Source organism: Episyrphus balteatus, chromosome 1 (assembly GCF_945859705.1).
Source record: "Episyrphus balteatus chromosome 1, idEpiBalt1.1, whole genome shotgun sequence".
Classification (NCBI taxonomy): Eukaryota; Metazoa; Arthropoda; class Insecta; order Diptera; family Syrphidae; genus Episyrphus; species Episyrphus balteatus.
In genome coordinates this window covers 19,099,944-19,120,733 of record NC_079134.1, presented here as the reverse complement: position 1 = coordinate 19,120,733, position 20,790 = coordinate 19,099,944, and the positions used below count along the sequence as shown (strand labels likewise).

The 20,790-nt window shown below is 28.3% G+C and overlaps 1 protein-coding gene across 1 annotated transcript in view; it reads left to right on the top strand.

Moving 5' to 3' along the window:
• The window catches only part of LOC129906300 (slowpoke-binding protein-like), a 57,519-nt gene that overhangs the window by 23,028 nt on the left and 13,701 nt on the right, over positions 1 to 20,790 (top strand). The window contains exon 4 of the mRNA XM_055982000.1: positions 1,961 to 2,128. Coding sequence (XP_055837975.1) covers positions 1,961 to 2,128 — 168 coding nt within the window. The remainder of the gene's footprint in view (positions 1 to 1,960; positions 2,129 to 20,790) is intronic.

Sequence of the window (20,790 nt, the reverse complement as noted above, 5' to 3'; positions counted from 1 at the left end):
TTAATTTTTAGAAAAAATGTTATTCTTTGTATCTACATTTAAAAAATTTTGATATCGATTTTGGTTGCTCAGATATATATTTTAAATACTGTTCATTTTTTCTTGCCCATGATAACACAAGCCAAAAAAAAAAAAAGTGCCAATACTTTTGAACGGACCTGCCTATCTTTATTTATTTTGACGTGCTGAATCCGAATCTGAAGTCAATTTTGCCCAAACACCCTCAAAATTTTGATAAAATTTTAAAAAAAATCATGAAAATTGGTGTTTTTGCAATAAATTGAAATTTCTTTCTCGAGTAAAAAACACATAACTTCCAAAATTTCTAACTGTTTTTAAAGAGTAAAACCTTTTTTTATTCAGCATAAATATAAATATAAAACTGTTTATAGATTTTTCAAAAGACAAAATGTTGCTTAAAACGGTCTCCGAACTCTAAAAAACGGTGAAAAAGTGTTGTACTTTGAGATTCAGCCCATAATTTGGTGCTGGAGCATAATAAAAAAAATATTTTCAAAAAGAACAAGTACTCCTCTTTTTAGAACTGTAAAAAAATCTGAAATTGACTGAAAAATGGCTGAGTAAAAAATCGTTGAAATCTGAAAACATTGAAAAACGCTTTTTTGACGATAACATGAAATATAATGTATGTATGTATTCAGTAATACCTACAACCTCTTCTAGGTCATTTCCAAAGTAATTCACATAATTTTTTTTTTGTAACACAGTGTAATCAGGAAATCTTTCTGTACTGAATTTAAATTGAATTGAAATATTTATCATTTTACGACTTAGCAATGTGAGAAGGTTAGGTAAGAAAAAGTGTTTTTAACTATAGCGGTGTATTTCTACAACTAGTTGTCTGAAATTAATAAATACCTACTTTAAAATGTTCTGTAATTCTTAAGGAATATACATACATACATATAAATATCAGTTCATCTCTATAAAATGTATTTGAAAAACTACTTTGGTGTTACGATTTTTTTTTTTTTTCAAAAATAACATGGAGACATTAATTAAGACATTCTAGTTAATTGTTTCGTGTTTATGTACCCAAACATGGGTGCACAAGCAATTACAAACATTCTTGAGAAAGTGATTAACTAACTTTCCATCTGATTACGAAATGAGACATTCAACCTTTGGGTCACCATGGTGTATACGTAACTTTTTCTTGGTTTTTACTTTGAACAATCTAACCACTTAAGATATGTTATTTCTTCTCAAATCTTGAAAGCTATTTTGATAGAAATTAAGATAGTAAGAACAGTAATGAAAATAATTTCTCACAACTCAACACTCATAAAAAAATTTAAGTAAAATTAATATTTCAAGTTCTTAATTTTAAAAATCAAAACATTTTTCATAAAATTTCCAAATGACAATACAAGGATTTTATTTTATATTATTCTTAAATGATCAAAACCAAAACTTCTTTTAAAAAATTGTATAATGTAGTTGGGCCCAACAAGTTTGAAATAAGCTTGTAACCAATTTGAAATTAAAATACAACTTATTTAAATCTATTTGGCAACGACTTTTTAACTACTTCGCAATTAATTTCCAACGAAAATGTATTATTTAATTTTGAACTAACATGCTATTGACTGGATAACAAACACTCAAAGAGAAAGGTGGACATAAAATATTTATTTCAATTAATATAGAATATTTAACAATATATTTATGTATTTACACAGTTAAATACAGGATTTCAATTGCACTATCAAATGAGATAGATATGAATTTTTCACACCAATATATTATAACAAAAAGTTGGATTTCTTTTGTGATTGATTGTGATTTGATGGGTTGTTTTAGTGTTGATTTAGTAGTTTTATAAAACAAAAAATTTAAAATGTTAATATTAGACATTAAAAAAAATATTTTCCCTGTTTAAAATAAACAATTTTGAATCATTTATTTTCTAAATCTTATTTCATTGTTTCATTTTCAGGAATCGTTCAGCCAGTTCAGAACAGGACAATTCGGATCAATCAGAACATTCGGAAAAATCCCCGCTAGTTAGCGCGAGGTTAGACAATCTAGCAAAACTATTTTTTAGCAAATCGATGCCATCGGAAACTGGAAGTAGAGATACAATAGAATCAGTGCTAACTACAAGGTTGCTCAATGTTTATACCTACACACATACAAAAAAAATTTTTTTTGTTCACAAAAACAATTTTATAGTATTTCTCATTAACATTATTTATATTAATTAACATACATATTTTAAATAAATTTATTAATGTTGTTTATTTTTTTCAATTGTAGACTAACTCTTGTAATGTAAAATCTTCGTTAAAAAAAAATAATAATAAATAGATTTTTCATCATAAAAACAAAAATATAAATAGTATATTTAGCTTGTATGTGCGTGGATTTACAAATAATATGAATGTGTGTTTTTCTTAATTAAAAAAAAAAAAGTTAGTATATTTGATATTTAAAATTTAACCATTTATATAAATTTTTTATTTTTAACATTGATGTTGCATGTTGATGGTGTTTTATTCAATCATACACAATATGGCTTACTTAAAATGCCACAGCACTAGCTTTTCAAACTTCACAATTCCGCTTATGTACTTGATGTGTAGTGAATTTAATTTCATTATTTATCTTTAAGTTTTTCCTAATTTAATTAATTTGTTTTCGAATACCAATTAAAAATACTTTTTTTTTTAATATAAAAAAGTATATAAACCAATTTTTCTCAATATAATAGTTATACTTATTTATTTTATTTGATAACTGTGTTTAATGTTAAAAAAAAAAACAGGTAAAAGCAAATATTCTAAAAAGGTAGGTGAAAGTGGTACTCAAAATGTATATCATCAAAAAATAATACCGGCATTTCAATATGTTGGTAGAAATTTTAAGTTATTACTTGTTTGAACTGTTATTAAAATTGATGGTGACTCCTTAACTCTTCAAAAATTAGGACCTCATTTTAAATATTACTTATTAGGCAAACTTTTGAAATTTTTAGTACCAAATAAACTGTATTATTATTTGATATTGCAGATTCTTAAATGCGAGAGAAAACAAAGGAAATTCGTTCAAAGGAACACTTCAGAAAAAGATTAATTTGTCAAGATCACGTATTTTTATACCACTTTATGACTGTAAATTGTCTTTTGGATTTTTATAAGTAGACTACTCTCACTTTTCAGTTTTTTGGATATACAGGGTGTCCCACAGTCACCGCCCCAAACGATAACCATGGATTCCTGAGGTCATTTTAAGTCGAAAAACTTCTACCCGTTTTCGAGTTTCCCAAACTACGTCTGATTTGAAAGATTTTTTTTACAACCAATCAAGAATTTATTACATTTCTACGAACAACCGTTTCTCAGCAATTTTGCATCAAACCCAATTTTCTTTGTTTATTCGGTTGTTTTTGTTCAATTTCATATCATTTTATTCAAAAAAATACGTAAATAAGTATTAATTTTGTTCACTTATTACACTGGTTAACAAAATTAAACTTTTTTTTTGTTACTGAACTTTTTTTCGGTGTGCTGAATTCGAATCCGAAGTCAAAAAATTAATCAGCTCCCGTTTTTGAAATATTACCGTTAGAAAATGCAGTAATTCTGACCTTATTCTTTTATATAAGGAAAATTGTTTGAGCATATTTAGTAATGATTTTTATAAGAACTATTTTCCACCTTTTTAAATCTGTTTAAATTTTTCCGATATCTCTTTTACTGCCCGAGATATCCTCAGTTGTTTGGTATTTTTATAAATTTTATAACGTCATTATCTTTTATATGACATATGAAGCCAAACCCACTTACTTCATTTTAAAATATCTTGGGCAATACAAAAGATATTGAAAAGATTTAAACAGGTGTTGAAAGATGAAAAATATATAAACAGTTACTAAATATACTCAAACAATTTTCTTTATACAAAAGAATAAGGTCCGAAGAACTCAAAAAAACGTTTTTTTGCATTTTCTAACGGTAATATCTCAAAAACGGGAGCTGATTAGTTGTTTCTGACTTCGGATTCGAGTTCAGCACACCGAAAACATTCAGAAAAGTATATTTTTATTTCGGTAACAAAACCCTTGTAAACCAGTGTTATTAAAGCCCAGTTTATTTTCTTAAAAAAAATAACTTTTTCTTTCATAAAAAGCCTACTGAAAGTAATTTAAAAAAATAAACAAACTGAGTGAATTAAAAAAAAATAATAATTTTTAAATACAAAATTAATTTAATTGAACTAAAACTTTTTCTGACTTTTATCTATTTGTTCTTTTCATAACCACAAAAGCTCATAAAAGGTTTTTAATTCATTTGAATTAATTTTGTATTTAAAAATAATTTTTTTTTAAATTCACTCAGTTTGTTTATTTTTTTAAATTACTTTCAGTGGGCTTTTTTATTAAAAAAAAGTTATTTTTTTAAGAAAATAAACTGGGCTTTAATAATAAGTAAACAAAATTAATACTTTCAAATCAGACGTAGTTTGGGAAAGATAAAGCCAGTTAAAGGAAAAATTATAAAATCCGCCATAACTCGAAAATGGGACGAAAACGAGAAAATTACCTTTTAAGTTTTTCGACTTAAAATGACCTCAGGAATCTATGGTTTTCGTTTGGGGCGGTGACTGTGCGATACCCTGTATATGTACATATTGTACATGCATAAATAACACAAAAACTTGGCAAAATTGACATAAATTCATAGATTCCAGCCTATGTTAAAGTGACTTCAAGCTCTTAACCAGTATTGGCTTTTTTAAAAGAACTTACAAAAAAGTAGAAAATTGGTAGAAATTTGAATCTTGAATTTTAAATTTTAAATTATCCCCCTGACTCTCCTCTTATGAAATTGTAAAACCCCGAGTTTTGCCGTTCAGTCTTATTTCACCATGACATTATTTTAATTTGTCAAATTTGTTTTTAAAACTCGTCAGATGTCTACCTAAAATTACATGAACTAATGATGCAACCAACAGTAATCTAAAGGGGCCTTTCAGGGGGAAGCATAGTGCATTTTACATGCCACTTCTTGAAACTCTAAATTAACATTTATGTTCCTTAATGAATTTAAAAAAATTGAACGCTATTTTAGTGGCTGCATCTACTTTTATTCCTACTTTATTTCTTGATTGGAAAACAGCGTCAGACCATTTTGACACTGTGCAATACGGCCGAATGTCCAATGTAATACGCCATCGCCATGAAATAAAAGAGGCGAGTGAACAAAAATTATTTTTATTCATATTTAGAAAATTATTTCTTGTAATGATTTGACATCAAAGATGGGATACGAGCAGTAAAATTTCAATAAAACAAAAAACAAACTCTTGCGTCCATCTCCATCAAAAGTTGCTCCTTGTCAACATATTTTTATTTTATTATTAGATTTCAGTATGTCGAAGAAAAAAGTACACATCAAATGGCTAGTTTAAAATTGTATACGTTTCTTAGGTGCGAACCCTTAATCAAACCAACTCCATGGCTTTGCCTGAATCAATTTAGGATGCTTTTTAAGGAAAATTTTCAATATGTACATTTAGAATACTTGATTATAGATTCTACTTCAGAAATAGTACTGTCTTTTAAACCTTTTGTAAAAATGCAAACTATATTCATTGTTATTTGCATTCAGTAATTCGATTTCAAACCATTCTTCTGTGCACCAAGCTTATTGTACAATCGCAATACATATAATAAACCCGACTATGTGATAACTTGACACCATTGAATTTAATGGCTTTTTTCTTTGCCGATCAAATAACATTAATTTGAAAGATAGGATATTCCAGCTGCATCATGATGATGTTTTTCTACCCTACTCCTAAAAATCATGTAGGTATTTAAAAGTTTTTTTTTTTAAATTTGTTACCATAAATATGTTAAGTTAAATTAACAAGTTTGCATTAAATAAAATTGTAAAAAATAAATGCAAAATAGAGGTTTTATTGTAAAAAATAGTTCAAATTTAAACTATTAACTAATTCTAAGTTTTTGGCATTTACTGATTTCAATAACTTTGACTCTAACAATATTAATCGTCTCTACAACTTTTTAACGTCTCAAGTCGATGACAACTGCTAACAAACCGTGAAATGTGATTTCATTGTATCTCTTGACAATCAACTTCAAAATAGGTTTATTCTATATTTGTTTCCTTTTATTACATTTTTTCAAACAAGACAAATACATTTGACCATTTCTCCTCCAAAACTAGTCTATCTATTTCATCATTTCAGTAAAAACCTGAATTATGAAAATGACCTCGATAAAAAAAAAACAGTTATTTCCAAAACAGCAATTTTCCAAAATGGTGACCTGTAATTTTCCAATGTGTTTATAAGTGTCGAAATTTGATTGCACTGTGATACTTAATTTTCAAAGGCTGAGGTAAGCTCGCCAGAATCCAAGGTTCGTTTTGAGAAAAGCAATCTTAAAACTCAGTTAGAGTAAAAACACCGAATTCTTTCCAATTATTTATGTTCTTTATTATTTCAATAGACTAACTACTTTCTTTTATAATTATTAAATTATTTACTTGTTTATTTATTAAACAATGTTATACCCTAACATGCTCTGATTAGAAAAGCCCGTTCTCAGGTTGAGTGGGAATTAGCCCAGGCCCAAGATGAGAGGGAATATTCTGGTGCACACCTCCTAGCGAGGGTGAATAGAGCGCTACCTAATAACTCTCGGAGAAAGCCCAGTCTCAAAGTGAGTGGGAATTAATTAAGTCCCTAGTGCACAGCCTCCTAACGAGGGTGAAAGAGTTATATATAAAAACTAAATAAACTTTTGCTTCAAAAAGTCGGAACAATTAACTAAAATTGGACCTCTGGCACCATAACCAAGTTGCTATTCAACTTTAGTAGCGGCGGGAGAACTACTTCTTTATTGTTTGGAGGTTGACCGTTGACGAATGACGATTCTCTTTGAAAAGTTCACCTCTGGTTACATATATTTTTGCTTAGACTAAATGTGAATTGTAAAAACTAAACAATAATTCTGGTACAAAATTACACATTATCATAATTCTTAAATATAAGATGTTGTTGTTGTTGCTGTTGATGGTGTGGTGATGGTTGGTACGCTTTATAGTCCGGGCAGTACGGTTTCTTGGATTTTATAGGCTGGGCGTACAGTTGCAAAAGGTAATAGTGGTAATAGGACAGGTAAATAGTCTGGGCGGTATGGTTGACTGGTGTGTATAGTCCGGGGATGGGGGTTATGGAGAGAATATGTAACGCTTCGTTACAGCACTAAAAGGCTGGGTCTGGACTTCACTCTTTCTTAAGTCACAAAATGTTAGCTCCATATTTAGGTATATTATTTTCGAAATTTTTGATTTAAATAAAAAATTCCTCAACTCAATTATTTCTTACATTTAAAGCCTTTAAGATTGCTATAGGCATTTTTTAACCCCCTTTATTTAAGTTACGCAACCATGACAATTATGTATAAAAAATATGTTCCGTTTCATGATGACTCTTAACTTCTACTCCAACTTGTTGTTCATTAAAAAGGAATTTTTTTCAAAAACAGAAAGTGCATATATGTGTTTTCTTGTAATGCAAGCATCCTCTTAATGTTAACACTTCAGGTTAAGAAAACAAAAAAAAAAAAAAAATAATTTCATAACTCAAAAACACCCAAGGCGAGATAAGGTACTCAAAACTGAAAAACACTTCTTCACTGTTATTCTTCAAAAATAAACAAAAAAAACTTCAAAGCTCACAAATGCCATCGCTCTATGTGAATAATAATAATAATTCTGATTGTATAACAAAAGACTTACAGCAATATTGTGTACCTTAACAAAAGAGAATAATATTTTTATATTTTATAATAATTCATATGAAAAAGCAGAAGCTATAATATCCCAGCTAATTGAAAACAATCCCCCAAACAAACCACTTGACTTGTCAGTGTGCAATGTCAACTTTATGAAATGCTTAAGTGGTCGTGTATATAGTTTTTTCTTCTTCTTGTTCTTGTTTTTCTTCGTTGTATATGTATTCTTGGAATCCTTTCAAGGTTGCTTCGTTAAAAATAATAAATTCTTGAAGGTGAAGTAGATTGTTGGGAAATTTTGTTTGTTTTTTTATTTTCTTTTCAACATTTTTCTATTTCTGTGTATTTTTGTGAAAGAACTACAAGAAATCTGGGAATTGTCATAATTCTTATTCAATTCAATTGCATAATGCATCCATTTTTCTTATTGTGTGTGTGGTTGTGTTGGTTATCTCAAGCTATTAGAAATTTTGCTTTCTTCTCTCTTGAGAAAGCAATCACCAACTTGCCATCTGATTACATTCAACAGACATCCAACTAAACATACAAACAACAGCAGCATATCCAACCTCTAGGTCACTATGGTGTATACGTAACATTTTTTCTTCTTGTTTTTCGTCCCTAGTCCCAAACACACAACACGAAAAGAAAAGAAATACAAAAAATAGAAGCAAATATCTACCTCAAGAACATCAATTGAAGAAAGTCCTTGAAATTTACATGCATTCATGTGGTTTAATTGATTTTTAGTTTTTCCCTTTCTTGTGTAAAACATGTACGAGAACGAGATCATACAAAATTCCACCTTTGGGACCATGAACTGATATGTCTTGTGTGAAAGGTAGTACACACAAAGCACTACAGTAAAGAGAAAGAGCGAATCCAGAATTCAATTGAACTGGGTTAAATCTTCATATCTGCATTGGAGCAGATGAACAGCAGAAACAGAAGCAGAATCAGAAGCCATGGCATCAGGTTAAGTGATAGAATACATCTTCTTCGCTCTTAAAGGAAATCCTATTTCGTTGCGGGAAGGAAGCAAGGGTGATTTGAAACAAGAACCCTCTGCCCTTCTGAATAAATATTGTGTTTTTTTTTTTTTTTTCTATAAACTGAGGTGAGGGATTGGTGAAGGTATATATGCGATATTCTAAAGAACACGCTGAGATTTATTTCATGCCAAACTATCTAGCACCTTTCGAGATGAATACCTATAGCACACCTATAGCAGCACTACGTAAAACCAAAACCATCAGCCCAGGCCAAGCCAACCAACCTGAACCTAGAGTAGTAAAAACCATCACCTTTTCTTCTCTATTCAAATACAATCAAAAGGATATCAAACGAGGTATTGAGGTTATGTGCAGCTCTAGAGTGATTTGAATGATGCTTCGTGTTGAACTAAGCGAGTTAAGTTTATAAATGTAGCTCTGTTGCTATATATGGTAAAAGGTATAGATATATATATGAATTTTAAATATTATAGCTGCAGCTACCGATAAATTTACCACAAAACTTTTGCACAGCAAAGCACTTCGTGGATTAATTAAATTGATATTGCTCTAGATGCGATGAATGTCGAGAGTTAGTTTGAGAGTGATAGGAAAAAATGTTTCAAAAGAGTGCGGTGGAGAAGGGGTTTGTTTTGCAAAAAAAAATTTATTAAAGTGGATTATGGTTGTCAATGGAGGTTTCGTAAAAAGAATTTTGTTAAATATTAAAATATATTTTAACAGAGAATATTTTAGTTTCATCACAAATTTTAAGCTCGAGGGTATTAGAAACTATTGTAATGGTGATAGAAATTGGGTTAAAGTTTTTTTTTAAATAATTAAGTATGAACTTAGTTTATGAGTATTTATTACAACGTTTTATCTGGAGGGGTATGAAATTTAGTTTTTAATTTTAATGCAGTTTGTTTGCAAAAATTATCAGATATAAATAAATGTATGCAATCAAAAAAAAATCGCGAATCCAGTTTCGAAAAAGTTTTAAAAATTATCCTACGACACTACAATACTAATTAATATTTTGTTCAATAGCGGTTAAAAAAACACACCTACGTACCTAATTAACGTCTTCAGTATCAACTTTCCAATCTCCGCTGCAATTTATCAGTTGACTGCATATTTACTTTGTCTTATAGGCCCCAGAACTGCAAAATACTTATAGAGGTATACGTCCAATGCTCAAACTCAATCTCCAACCCCTGAATAGTGTACAGTTTTCCAAAACTGAACTTTTACATTGTTACACCGAAAAAAAAATTTGATAATAACAGCTATCAAATTAACATTTTTCAGTGACAAAAGTCGTCCAACAATTAAAATATCAATTTTGATATTTTATCATATCATTTTGACATTTTTTAATTTCAAGTGGGATAGTGAAAATTTCAATTTGACAATTAAAATATCATTTTGACATTTTTTTAAGTTTAAGTGGATAGTGAAAATTTCACTTTGACAATTAAAATATCAATGTTGACTAGATTTTACGTTTTAGTGGCTGTGTTCCTTTGGGCTCAGCAAAGTACTTTTTAGTACTTCTGAATCCATTCAAAGACATTTTTTCTATAGAAGAAATGGAGTTGAATACAACCAGAAGTACTTAGCAGTAGATACTTTAGGCCAAAGGAACACAGCTAGTTTATTATAATGAAACCTATTTCTTTCCTTTTCATTTTTATTATTTTTATTATTTTAAGAATTTTCTTTCTTTTTTCAAAACATTACTGAAAGGGAATGCTCTTTACAAAATAATGGTGATATTATTTTTTTTCTATTATAGGTGATATAATTGTTTTGTTTTTTTTTTTCCCAAACTATGTGAAGTAAAATCTTAGTGCCGATCAAATTTTCTCAGTAAATCATACATTTTACTTCGAAAAAACACAAAGCGCCTTCAAATTAGTATACATTAAGAATTTTTTAATTAATATTTTTCAATAATTTGGAATGAGAAATTTATATGAATAAATGATAATAAAATATCAAAAAAAAAATTCCAAAATGTGACATTTAAATATCATCCTGATAATAAAAATGTTGTTTTAACATTTTAAATATCATAAAACACATTTTATAGAGCCAAAAATGGCTGATATTTAAAAAATGTTAATTTGATATTTAAAAAATGTTAAATTGATATTGGTTTTTTTTTTTCGGTGTATGGAAAGCTAAAAAAACCCGATTCTAGCTTTCAACTTCACAACTCAATCTTACATTTAGAAGGTACAAAATATTAAAAACTCCTTTAATAGTTTTGTTTCATAGGTTGTAACACCTATTGGTCTTGCCGTAGTTAATTAAAAATTACGATATTAAAAATATCAATATGAAAAAACAAAATAAAAAAAATAATAAAATTTGTTTTCAAAGTAAAAAACAATATTTTAAATGACATAATAAAGATATACCTATGTATTTAAAAAAAAAATTTTTATTAAGTAATGTTGATATGCCGTTTTGGATAAATTGCTAATCAACATCTAAAACTAGATTTTCAAAAAAAAGATTCAATGTTCCGTTAAAAAAAAATTGGATGTTCCAAAAAAACTTTTTTTTATTAATATTAAAACATTACAAAAATGCTTTTCTGTAAAAAATATAGTTGAAATTGAATTAGTCTTTAGGTTCTAGTGATTTTCAAAAATCACCTAAATTTTTTTTTACAAAATCGTTGTAGTCGTTTCGATAAAATTAAATATTTGCAAAGTTGGTATATGACAGGTACCGTTATTTTTGGTTTTAAAAAATGAATCCCTCTCTGTTATTTTCTTTAGTATAACTTCACTTTGATTAAATATTACTTACATATTTCATAAATTACAGGAGTTTTAAATATAAGTTATTTTACTAAACGGAACCAACAACGTTCATTTTAAGAATGAGAATCATTTTCTAATCTTGTTTTATAAGATTCCCGTTAAAATCTGGAGTAAGGGAAGTCAGATAAAAATTGAACACGGTCGCGAAACATATGAACATAAAGTTCTAGTGACTTAGCTATCAACTATAAAAAACAGTAATAATTTTATTGTTAAAGTAAAGTAATTAGGAATTAAAAATTGTATGTTTTCCGATTTTCAAAAAAAAAAAAAACGGGTTGGGGTCAAAATTCTGCCGGGGTCAAAATTCTTTTGTCAAAATTCTGCTTTCAAAATTCTGCTTTACAAAATTCTGCTTTCAAAATTCTGATTTTCAAAATTCTGTTTTTCAAAATTCTGGTTTTCAAAATTCTGCAAAAAATTAAAAAAGTGAGCGCTTTTTAACATTTTCCAAACCCTTTTTTAATTTTTTGCAGAATTCTGTAAAATCATCTTCTTGAAAAATGATCTGCTTATTTGATTACTTACCTTAGTAATTTGTCATTCTTTGAATGCATATTAATTTTTGTTTTATAAATGAATAAATTTGAAAATATTAAGAAAAGGTTTTTAATACTAAAAATTTCCGAAAATAATTCAAAATTTTTTAATTTATCAGATAAAGATGAATATTCAAAAATTTGAATAAGAAAAGGAATATTTCGTATCAAATAACATCGGTTCCAATAATTTATAGAATTTATTTAAAGAAAATCAGTCTATGCATTTTAAAAAATATTTGCGACACTTAAACAAAAAAATTTAATAAAGTACCAATGTTGAATTACATTAATGAGGTGTATTTTTCTTTAGTCAACACATATGCTATAAAAAAAAAAAAACAGAATTGGCAGAATTTTTTTGGTTAAGTATAATAATGGCAGAATTTTGAAAAGCAGAATTTTAAAAAGCAGAATTTTGAAAAGCAGAATAGAAAAATAAAATGCACGACTGGGGTCGCACGTACTTGCTCTTGCAATTCAAAGCACTTTTATGTTAGTTTACTTGTAGATTTTACGAGCTGCCTCTAAAATAAATTTTAAAGAAATTTTGTTGAGGTTGGGGAAGAGCCGACATTTAGACTAAATTTTTTTCATATAAAAAAAAATTTTTTTTTGTATTTGACTTTTTTGAGAAAAAATAAAAATACAATTTTATTGCCATTGCTTTAAATATTACGTATACAAAGTTTAATCAAAATCGTTAGAGCCGTTTTCGAGAAATTCGCAATATCGTATTTTTTTGTATGTAAAAAATCAGAATTTTGAAAAGCAGAATTTTGAAAAGCAGAATTTTGAGGCCAGAATTTTAACCCGATCCCAAAAAAAACACTATTTTTGAGAACAAAAATTTATAACAACTTTAATTTTTGAGAGTTTTAGAACAGAATGTAAGCAACTGCAGTTTTAGATAGATTAATATGATAAAACAGAAAAATCGTCTGATTTTCGGACAACATCTCAAAATGACTATGTGAATTTCATGCTTTTATCAGGTCTTAAAATAACTTCTTTTTCTTAGTTCCCTACATTCAATTATTCTCCGTTTTTCTAAGTCCGTAAAATTTTAACCTATTCTTCATCTAAAATATGTAGAGTTTTTACGTTCCTGATGTGAAATGTATTTCGTTTCAAATATTAACAAATTAACGGTTTTCTTTAAAAAAAATTGTAAATTGTCTTTTAACATTGAGAGCTCGGAGCAGGCTTTTCACCTGTGTATGTGTACACTTTTTTATTAGGACGGTTTTTCTTCACATTTGGTACAGATTTGTATTTAATTTTTTTTTTATTTTTTCTTTTCATAAAAACGTAGAACCCAATTCATGTGAAAAAAATCAAAAAAAAATGAGAAATATAAAAAATGAAAACAAATTAAGCAGAACCCCCATCAAAGTCACAGTTTTTCAATTATGATACGAACGGATCCCACTAAACTTGTTATCATTGTAATCACTTTTGTCTTTTCAAATATAAAAAAAAACGTTTCATATAAAAATAAGGAATAAATTTTGCTCATCTTGTTCTCCAGTGTATTATTGTATTATTCTGAGTTTGAGAAATTTGTTTGGTCACTGTGTGTTTTTCTTTCCAATTAGTGACATTTTGCACAATGCAAACAAAGTTTTAGCAAATAACATGAGTAAACCATCTATAATTGCACAAAACTAACCAAAAAAAAAATGTACGCCCGTTAACAAAACAAAAGACAAATATTTTTCTCTTTTACACCATTGTTATTTCTGAGATGAACACTTTTTTTATTTACCTGTTGCTCAATCTGTCGCTTTGAATTAAGGACATTAAAATATGCTGCTACATTTACCACCGAAGAAAAAAATGTCTCTTTTCGCATTTAAAAACTATTTTACCCAAAAACAAAATAATGCAGAAACCAAATAAAAACGCATTGTTAAGTTTAATAGATTTTTCTTACTATCCTATCATGTACCAAACTTTTTGATATGACAACAATACCAATAACGACTGAGACGCTCTTGTTCAAAACTTAAAACAATTTATAATTTTTGTTTTTTCTCTTCTCATTATAATTAAAAGCATAAAAGTTTGAGTATTTATAAGAGGGAAAATTTGAATTTTTAATTCAAACTTATTGCTCCATTTAGGCCCATAATATTCTGTCCTTTTTTAAAACCAGACTTTTAATTGTTCGAAATTCTAAATTTATCTAACCGTAACATTTACCTTTAATTAAAATCTGAAAATAAACAATCATTTACCAATTTCCCCTACGAATGACGATGCCGACCAGTGAATTAAATGAACGAATATTTTCGCAAACATGCAAACACGCATCCAAAATCAACTTAATTGCTTTCGTTTGCATTCAAATAAAATGTGAGCCTTTCCATTCTTACCACAAAGAGTCGCAATGCAGTAGACATATCATCAGACGACGACGACGACAACGACACACATAGGTATACAAACAAACTTATATATAAACTCGAACTTGGCAAACATGCAAAATGTCAACACTATATAAAGTGCCAAATCTATCCCACTTCGTATTCACTAAAAACCAGGCTTAGCAATTTATTATAATTATTATGCAACAACACACTACTCTTGGAGAGTTTAATGGTAATCCTGCCTTCTATATGGCACAATAAAGTGCGATATTCCCCCCCCCGCACTCATAGTGTCTTCTATATGCCATCCAATATATCGTTACGACACAAGTGACTTGTTCTTCGTCCCTGCGTTTTGCTCCATTGTTGATTCATATTCATTCCTATAGTCATGGCAATAGTCGTTCCTATAGTCGTTGTCATTGTCATCAGTTCAACCCTTGCATCCTTTGTGCGAATTGTCTATTCTATATTGTCATTATCCTACATTAAATGACAATTTTAGAAACAATGAATTGCGGTTGTGAGCTGCTAGCAAACACAGACACACACAACATTTTTCCTAACCAAATACACCACACACATAATGGAACACCGAGTTCGTTCAAGGATTCAGTGTCATCACTTCTCTCTCTGGCTACTTTAATTTCTAAAGCAACGAACGAACAAAAATGAAAGTGGAAAACAGGACATCAATTTCATCATTAAATGGTCTTTAACACAGTTAAGGGGACTTTGCTAGTATTTGCAATTAAAGTGAATGAGTTCACTCGCAAATACAATTAAAAGTGTTCACAAAAACTTGGTCAAATTGGATTTTCTTAACTTTAAAGTGAAACTTTTTTTCAAAAACATTTTTGCACAGCACTGTTAAACATTCTAAGGGAAAAATTAACCACAGTATAAATATTCTTATGTGTTGTCCTTTTTATTCCTTTTTTTTCTTCTTTGCCTTGTTATTGTTGTGTGTTTATTATTATGTCATGCAGTTACGCGTATATGTCACATTTCCTTTAGCTCAAGACCAAAGCTTCTATTGGCGGAATATTACAATGACAATAATTCTTAGGAACACGTCTAATTATTCATTTTACGTTGAATAAATGTTTTTTGCGAGCAGGGAAAACTGTCAGGACATTAACATAATTTATATATATCCCAGTATTCAGAGGATATAAAATAAAGTTTGCTGAAATGATGCGATGGTTGTTGCAGTAATACACAATAAGTCCTTGAATTGCGGGCTAGATGTTTAAGGGAAACCTTAGTTTTTGTTCTTGTTTTTTCTTTTGCTTTATTTTTTGGCGAAGATTACGAGGAGAAGCGACATTAGGTAGATATTAAGCTTTTTTCGTGAGGGAAATTCTTATGATAAAAATTCTTAAGATAATGATTAAAGATATAAATCGGTATGTACTACTACTAGCACATTCTTGAACAAGTTGAGTGTACTTGATAACGTAATATTGTGACAGCTCTGTTTTTTAATTATGATTTATGGTTAATTTAGTCAAGTAGAATGTATTATGTGTACTGTACTACATAACAATTATGTGGCAAAACGGAAGTGTAATCATAATTAAATTAAGATTTTTGTGCGTTAGTAGATACATTTAACTACTGGGATTTTGATATACTTATTAAAATATAAATAATACACTTTTTATGACAGCTGAGACTTTTGGAAGCTTATTTTGTCTATACGTTAGCAGTCGTTTAATATCAATCTTAAAAGTTAAAAATTGCTGCATTTTTTATAATTTAAAGTTTTCGAAATTGGTGGAGGTGTGGTTGTGTCTGGAACCTCTTAAAATAATAGGGTAGAGTTGCTAGTAGCCGGCCCCTTAAAGATTTTGTCTCAAAAAATAAAGCACAGAAACGTCAAATATCAACATTTTCGAAGAATTCTTGAAATAAAATGTACTTTATTTATTAATTTTTGGTATGGTTAACATAAAAGTTAATAATACTTCCCAAAAATATTTTATTTAAGTTTTTGTTTAAAAAAGTCCGATTCTCCTAAATCCGGCCTTTGTTTCCTATTTTCGGCCATCTAGTGTCCTATTTCCGGCCACTGACTTTATTAGGTCAACCTTAAATAAATTGAATGTTTTTTATTTAAATCTTTGTGTTTTAAGAATTTAGAAACAATTTTGATTGTAAATAAGTTATAACATTAAATGATTGAAAAATGTATCTATTTTTACTCATTTTTAAAACTTTTATCAATAAAAGGGGGCCGAATACAGGAAACTCTTGAATTTCGAAGCTTTTTTTTGTGTTCTATCTACGGCCTCCCTTAAAATTACCAAAATTCGCATCTTTTTCCTGTTTAAAACCTATTTTATTTGAAGAATAATATATATTTAATAAGAAAAACAACATTTCAAAGCATTAGCTCGAAAATTGTTTCCACAAAACACTTATTACGATAGTGGGTTTCGGCAGTAAAATTACAAAAAAACCATACCCGATTGCATCACTTCACAAAAAGTTATTTTTTCTAAGAAAACTGAATAACAAGAATAATAAGAATATTGTTATTTTAGGAGGTACATTAAAAAGAACAGCATAAGAGCAAAAATTTGGAATAAATCCTACAAAATCACTAGTTATAACGATTTTTCTGAAAGGTGGCCGGCTACTGGAGACGGCTGGAACTAGGCAACTCTACCCTACTCCTCCACCTCAATATTAAGATGGTTAAAAATGGATTATGATGTTGGAGCGAAAGCATTTTTTACCGACTTCCAAAAAGGAGGAGGTATTTAATTCGACAGTATTTTTTTTTGTGTTTTGTGTTTGTTACCGCATAACTTTGGACTGAGTGAACCAATTTTGGCTGGTGGCTGCCATGTGGTCCTATTTCAATTTCGTTCAGTTCTGGCCATATAGAAAAACCATAAAACCCAGTTTTAGCCATGAAAGTCGGTTTTGTTTGTTGACATTCTATCAACGAACTTTTCGCTGGTATCACAGTTTATATCATTTTCATAATGTATTGTTGTCAATTATAGTAGAGTCACTAAAGCAAATTATTAGGGAACCCGGCCGAACAGCTCTGATTTTGACGATTTTTTTTTTGACGTATGTAATTAAAAATAGTTTAAATCTATAGATTAAAAATTGCCGATGTTGCCGTATTGTTCTTATATATTAAAATTAATTTTTTTCTGAACTAAACCATTTTTTTTTTTTGCTTAAATTTCATAAGAAATTATAGGAAATAAGGAAAAAATATAAGGGAATAAGGGACAATCTTCCATCGTTTGAGCGATAAATGCATTTTTCTGACTTCAAACACAAAAAAAAAATATTTTGAAAACAACGGCAACACCTACAATAATTTAAAATACATTTTTAAAAAGCCAGAAGCTCATTCATATCTCTTAAATTTAAATCCACTAAATTGAACTAAGAATTTTTGAAAAATTGGTTCTCAAACTCAGAATTTAAAAAAAAATGTTATTAAAAAAATTTAAAAATGACTATTTTCCAAACTTTTTCTAATAAAATATGAATTTATTTTAAACATTTTTTTCGCCATAAATATTATCAGTTGAATTCCGAAGCAGAAAAGGTAATATATATCACACTTATGAAAAAAAAAAAATTAAAAATTACTTCAATTTCAATGGGTTTTTCGATACAAACTGAATTTTTGCATTGAAATAATTAATTTTCTCAAAGACTTTGGTAAATAAGAACTTTCAATTTTTGCTATTTAACTTTCAACAGCAGGGGTTATTAAATGAATAAAAAATAATTTTATATTTAGATGTTAAACTTTAAAAAAAAAATAAGTTAAAATTTTTTTCAAAACTAAATTTAAAAAAAGTTCTTCGAAAATGAAATACTTTTTAATTTTTTTGTGGCCAAAAAAATTTTAAAATACATGCATTTTATATTACGAAAAAGTTTTAAAAACGACATGTTAAAATTTTGTCAATCATTTTTTTTTTTTTTTTTCAAAAATCTGACCATTCTTTCAAAAGCCCTTCATTCAATTAACTTAATTTTAATTTTACAAATGTGGCTAAGCTTCTAGCTTTTTAAAAATGTATTTTTAAATATTGTAGGTGTTGCCGTTGTGTTCAAATATTTTTTTTTTTGTATTTGAAGTCAATTAATAAGAAAATTGCATCTATTGCTTGAACGATGGAAGATTGTCCCTCACTCGTAAATATTTTTTTTCCTTGAATTTCTTAGACAATCTTTTGGCATCAATTAATTTATGAAATTTAAGAAAAACTTTTGAAAAAAATTTTTTTTTATTCACAAAAATCTTCAATTAAATTTAAAAATTCAAAACGTCAACACTGGCAATTTTTAATCTATACACTTTAAAGTATTTTTAATTACCGACGTTTGAAAAAAAAAAGATCATCAAAATCTAAGCTGTTCGGCCGGGTTCTCTAATATTGCCAAATTTTGAGCTTTAGTTACTCCACTATTAAAGAATATTGTAAGTTACTCAAAACGGAAAAAAATATTAAAGAAAATGATTTGCAATGTAAATTCCTTTAGTGAAAATCAATAGACAGAGATGCCCTTACATCAAACCAAAAATAACTGCTCAGAAGTCACACACAAAAATTTGACATATCTTAGATATTTTCGCTTAATAGCAAAGATGAATAGACAAGATATCTTAGAGGGTCACTGAGGCGTATGTGTAACTTTTTTTTTATTGAAAAATTTAAAAGATTATTGTCTTATTTTTGAACAATTAATTAGACTAGTTGACCTTTTTTACCATTTTCTGAGTTCCAAATGGTTGGTTGTACGAAGTGTTAAAATGCAACAATATAGTTCCAATTTTTAATCTTCATAACAAATTAAACAAAATCATACCATTTTTAACATAACAACGGCTTAACCGATTTTTAAGATCTTCAATTTGTATGATCGGTTTTCGCTTCAGTCTTGATGACGAGGAATCTTGAAAGCCAATGAAGGGCAATCTCAAAAGGAGAAAACCTTCAGCCCAGGCCAAAAAAAAAGAAGATAATAAAAAGTGATTTATCTCGAAAGGACCAAATATCTTAATTAATTTTAAAATAAGGAACAATATATGAACTAGACACCATAAACTGGTTGCTAATCAACTAATATTGTTGGCTTATATACGTTGCTCGACGTTTATTGAATTAGTAATTAGAAATGATATTGGAGCCCGGTCGTTATTTCCTGAACCCCCGAATGATTCTATGTTTACTACCGCAACATCACAACAAATTACTACGGTCACTTTTTGAAAAAAAAAAAAAACGCTGTCTTATCATCAAAACAAGATATCTTAGAGGGTCACTGAGGTGTATGTGTAACTTTTTTTTATTGAAAAATATAAAAGATTATTGTCTTATTTTTGAGCAATTAATCAAACTAGTTGATATTTTAGTATTTTTGATTAAACCAAGGTTAAACCAAAAATGCAAGAAATAATTTTTTTAATAATCCGATAATAGACTTTAAGGTTAGAGGTTAAAATTAGTGTCAAATGAATGTAATGTTGTTATTAACACATGTGCTCAATTTTGTATTCCGTTATACATAAAATAAAATAGAATAAATACAATATGTAACAAATGTTACCGTTAATATTTATGGTGTCCTTTTCTTGAGTTGAAAAGTAGGGCAAAATTGTCTAAGGGAGGGGGTTATTTTGCTTTACCCGTGGTGCAAAAATACCCTTGAAGGCGCATGGTAACCCTTTTTTATGATATTACACAAAAATAAAAAATAATTTAAAATTTATAGACTAAAAACTATGGTAACAATAATAAAGTCAAAAAAAAGATAAAAATAATTTTTCAAAGAAACCAAAAGGTACGATTTTTGAACAACTTAAAGAAAGCCTAAATTGTATACATTATATTTAAGCTAAGAACCTTATAAAAAAAAAAACAAAAGGCGAGTGCCATCCGAAAGTTAGGTATCCGTTGACTCTGTTTAAAGGCTAAAAATTCACAAAAACACTTATTTTTTAGACAAAATTTATGAATTGTATAATTTGAAAAAGACCTTGACAATTTTTGTTTCTATGGTATTTATAAACTTTTTGACCAAATGTTAAAAATTCATTTAAGACTAAGAAAGAATATATTGTAAAGAAAAATAAAAACATGTTAAATTTGCTCTCCCTTCCCTGGTCATTCACTGAACTTTTCATTACTCCTTTATAATTCACCCTTTATATTCACTCATCAAATAACTTATGACATGAGTTCACTTAAAGGTGGCTATTAAATTTAATAATTC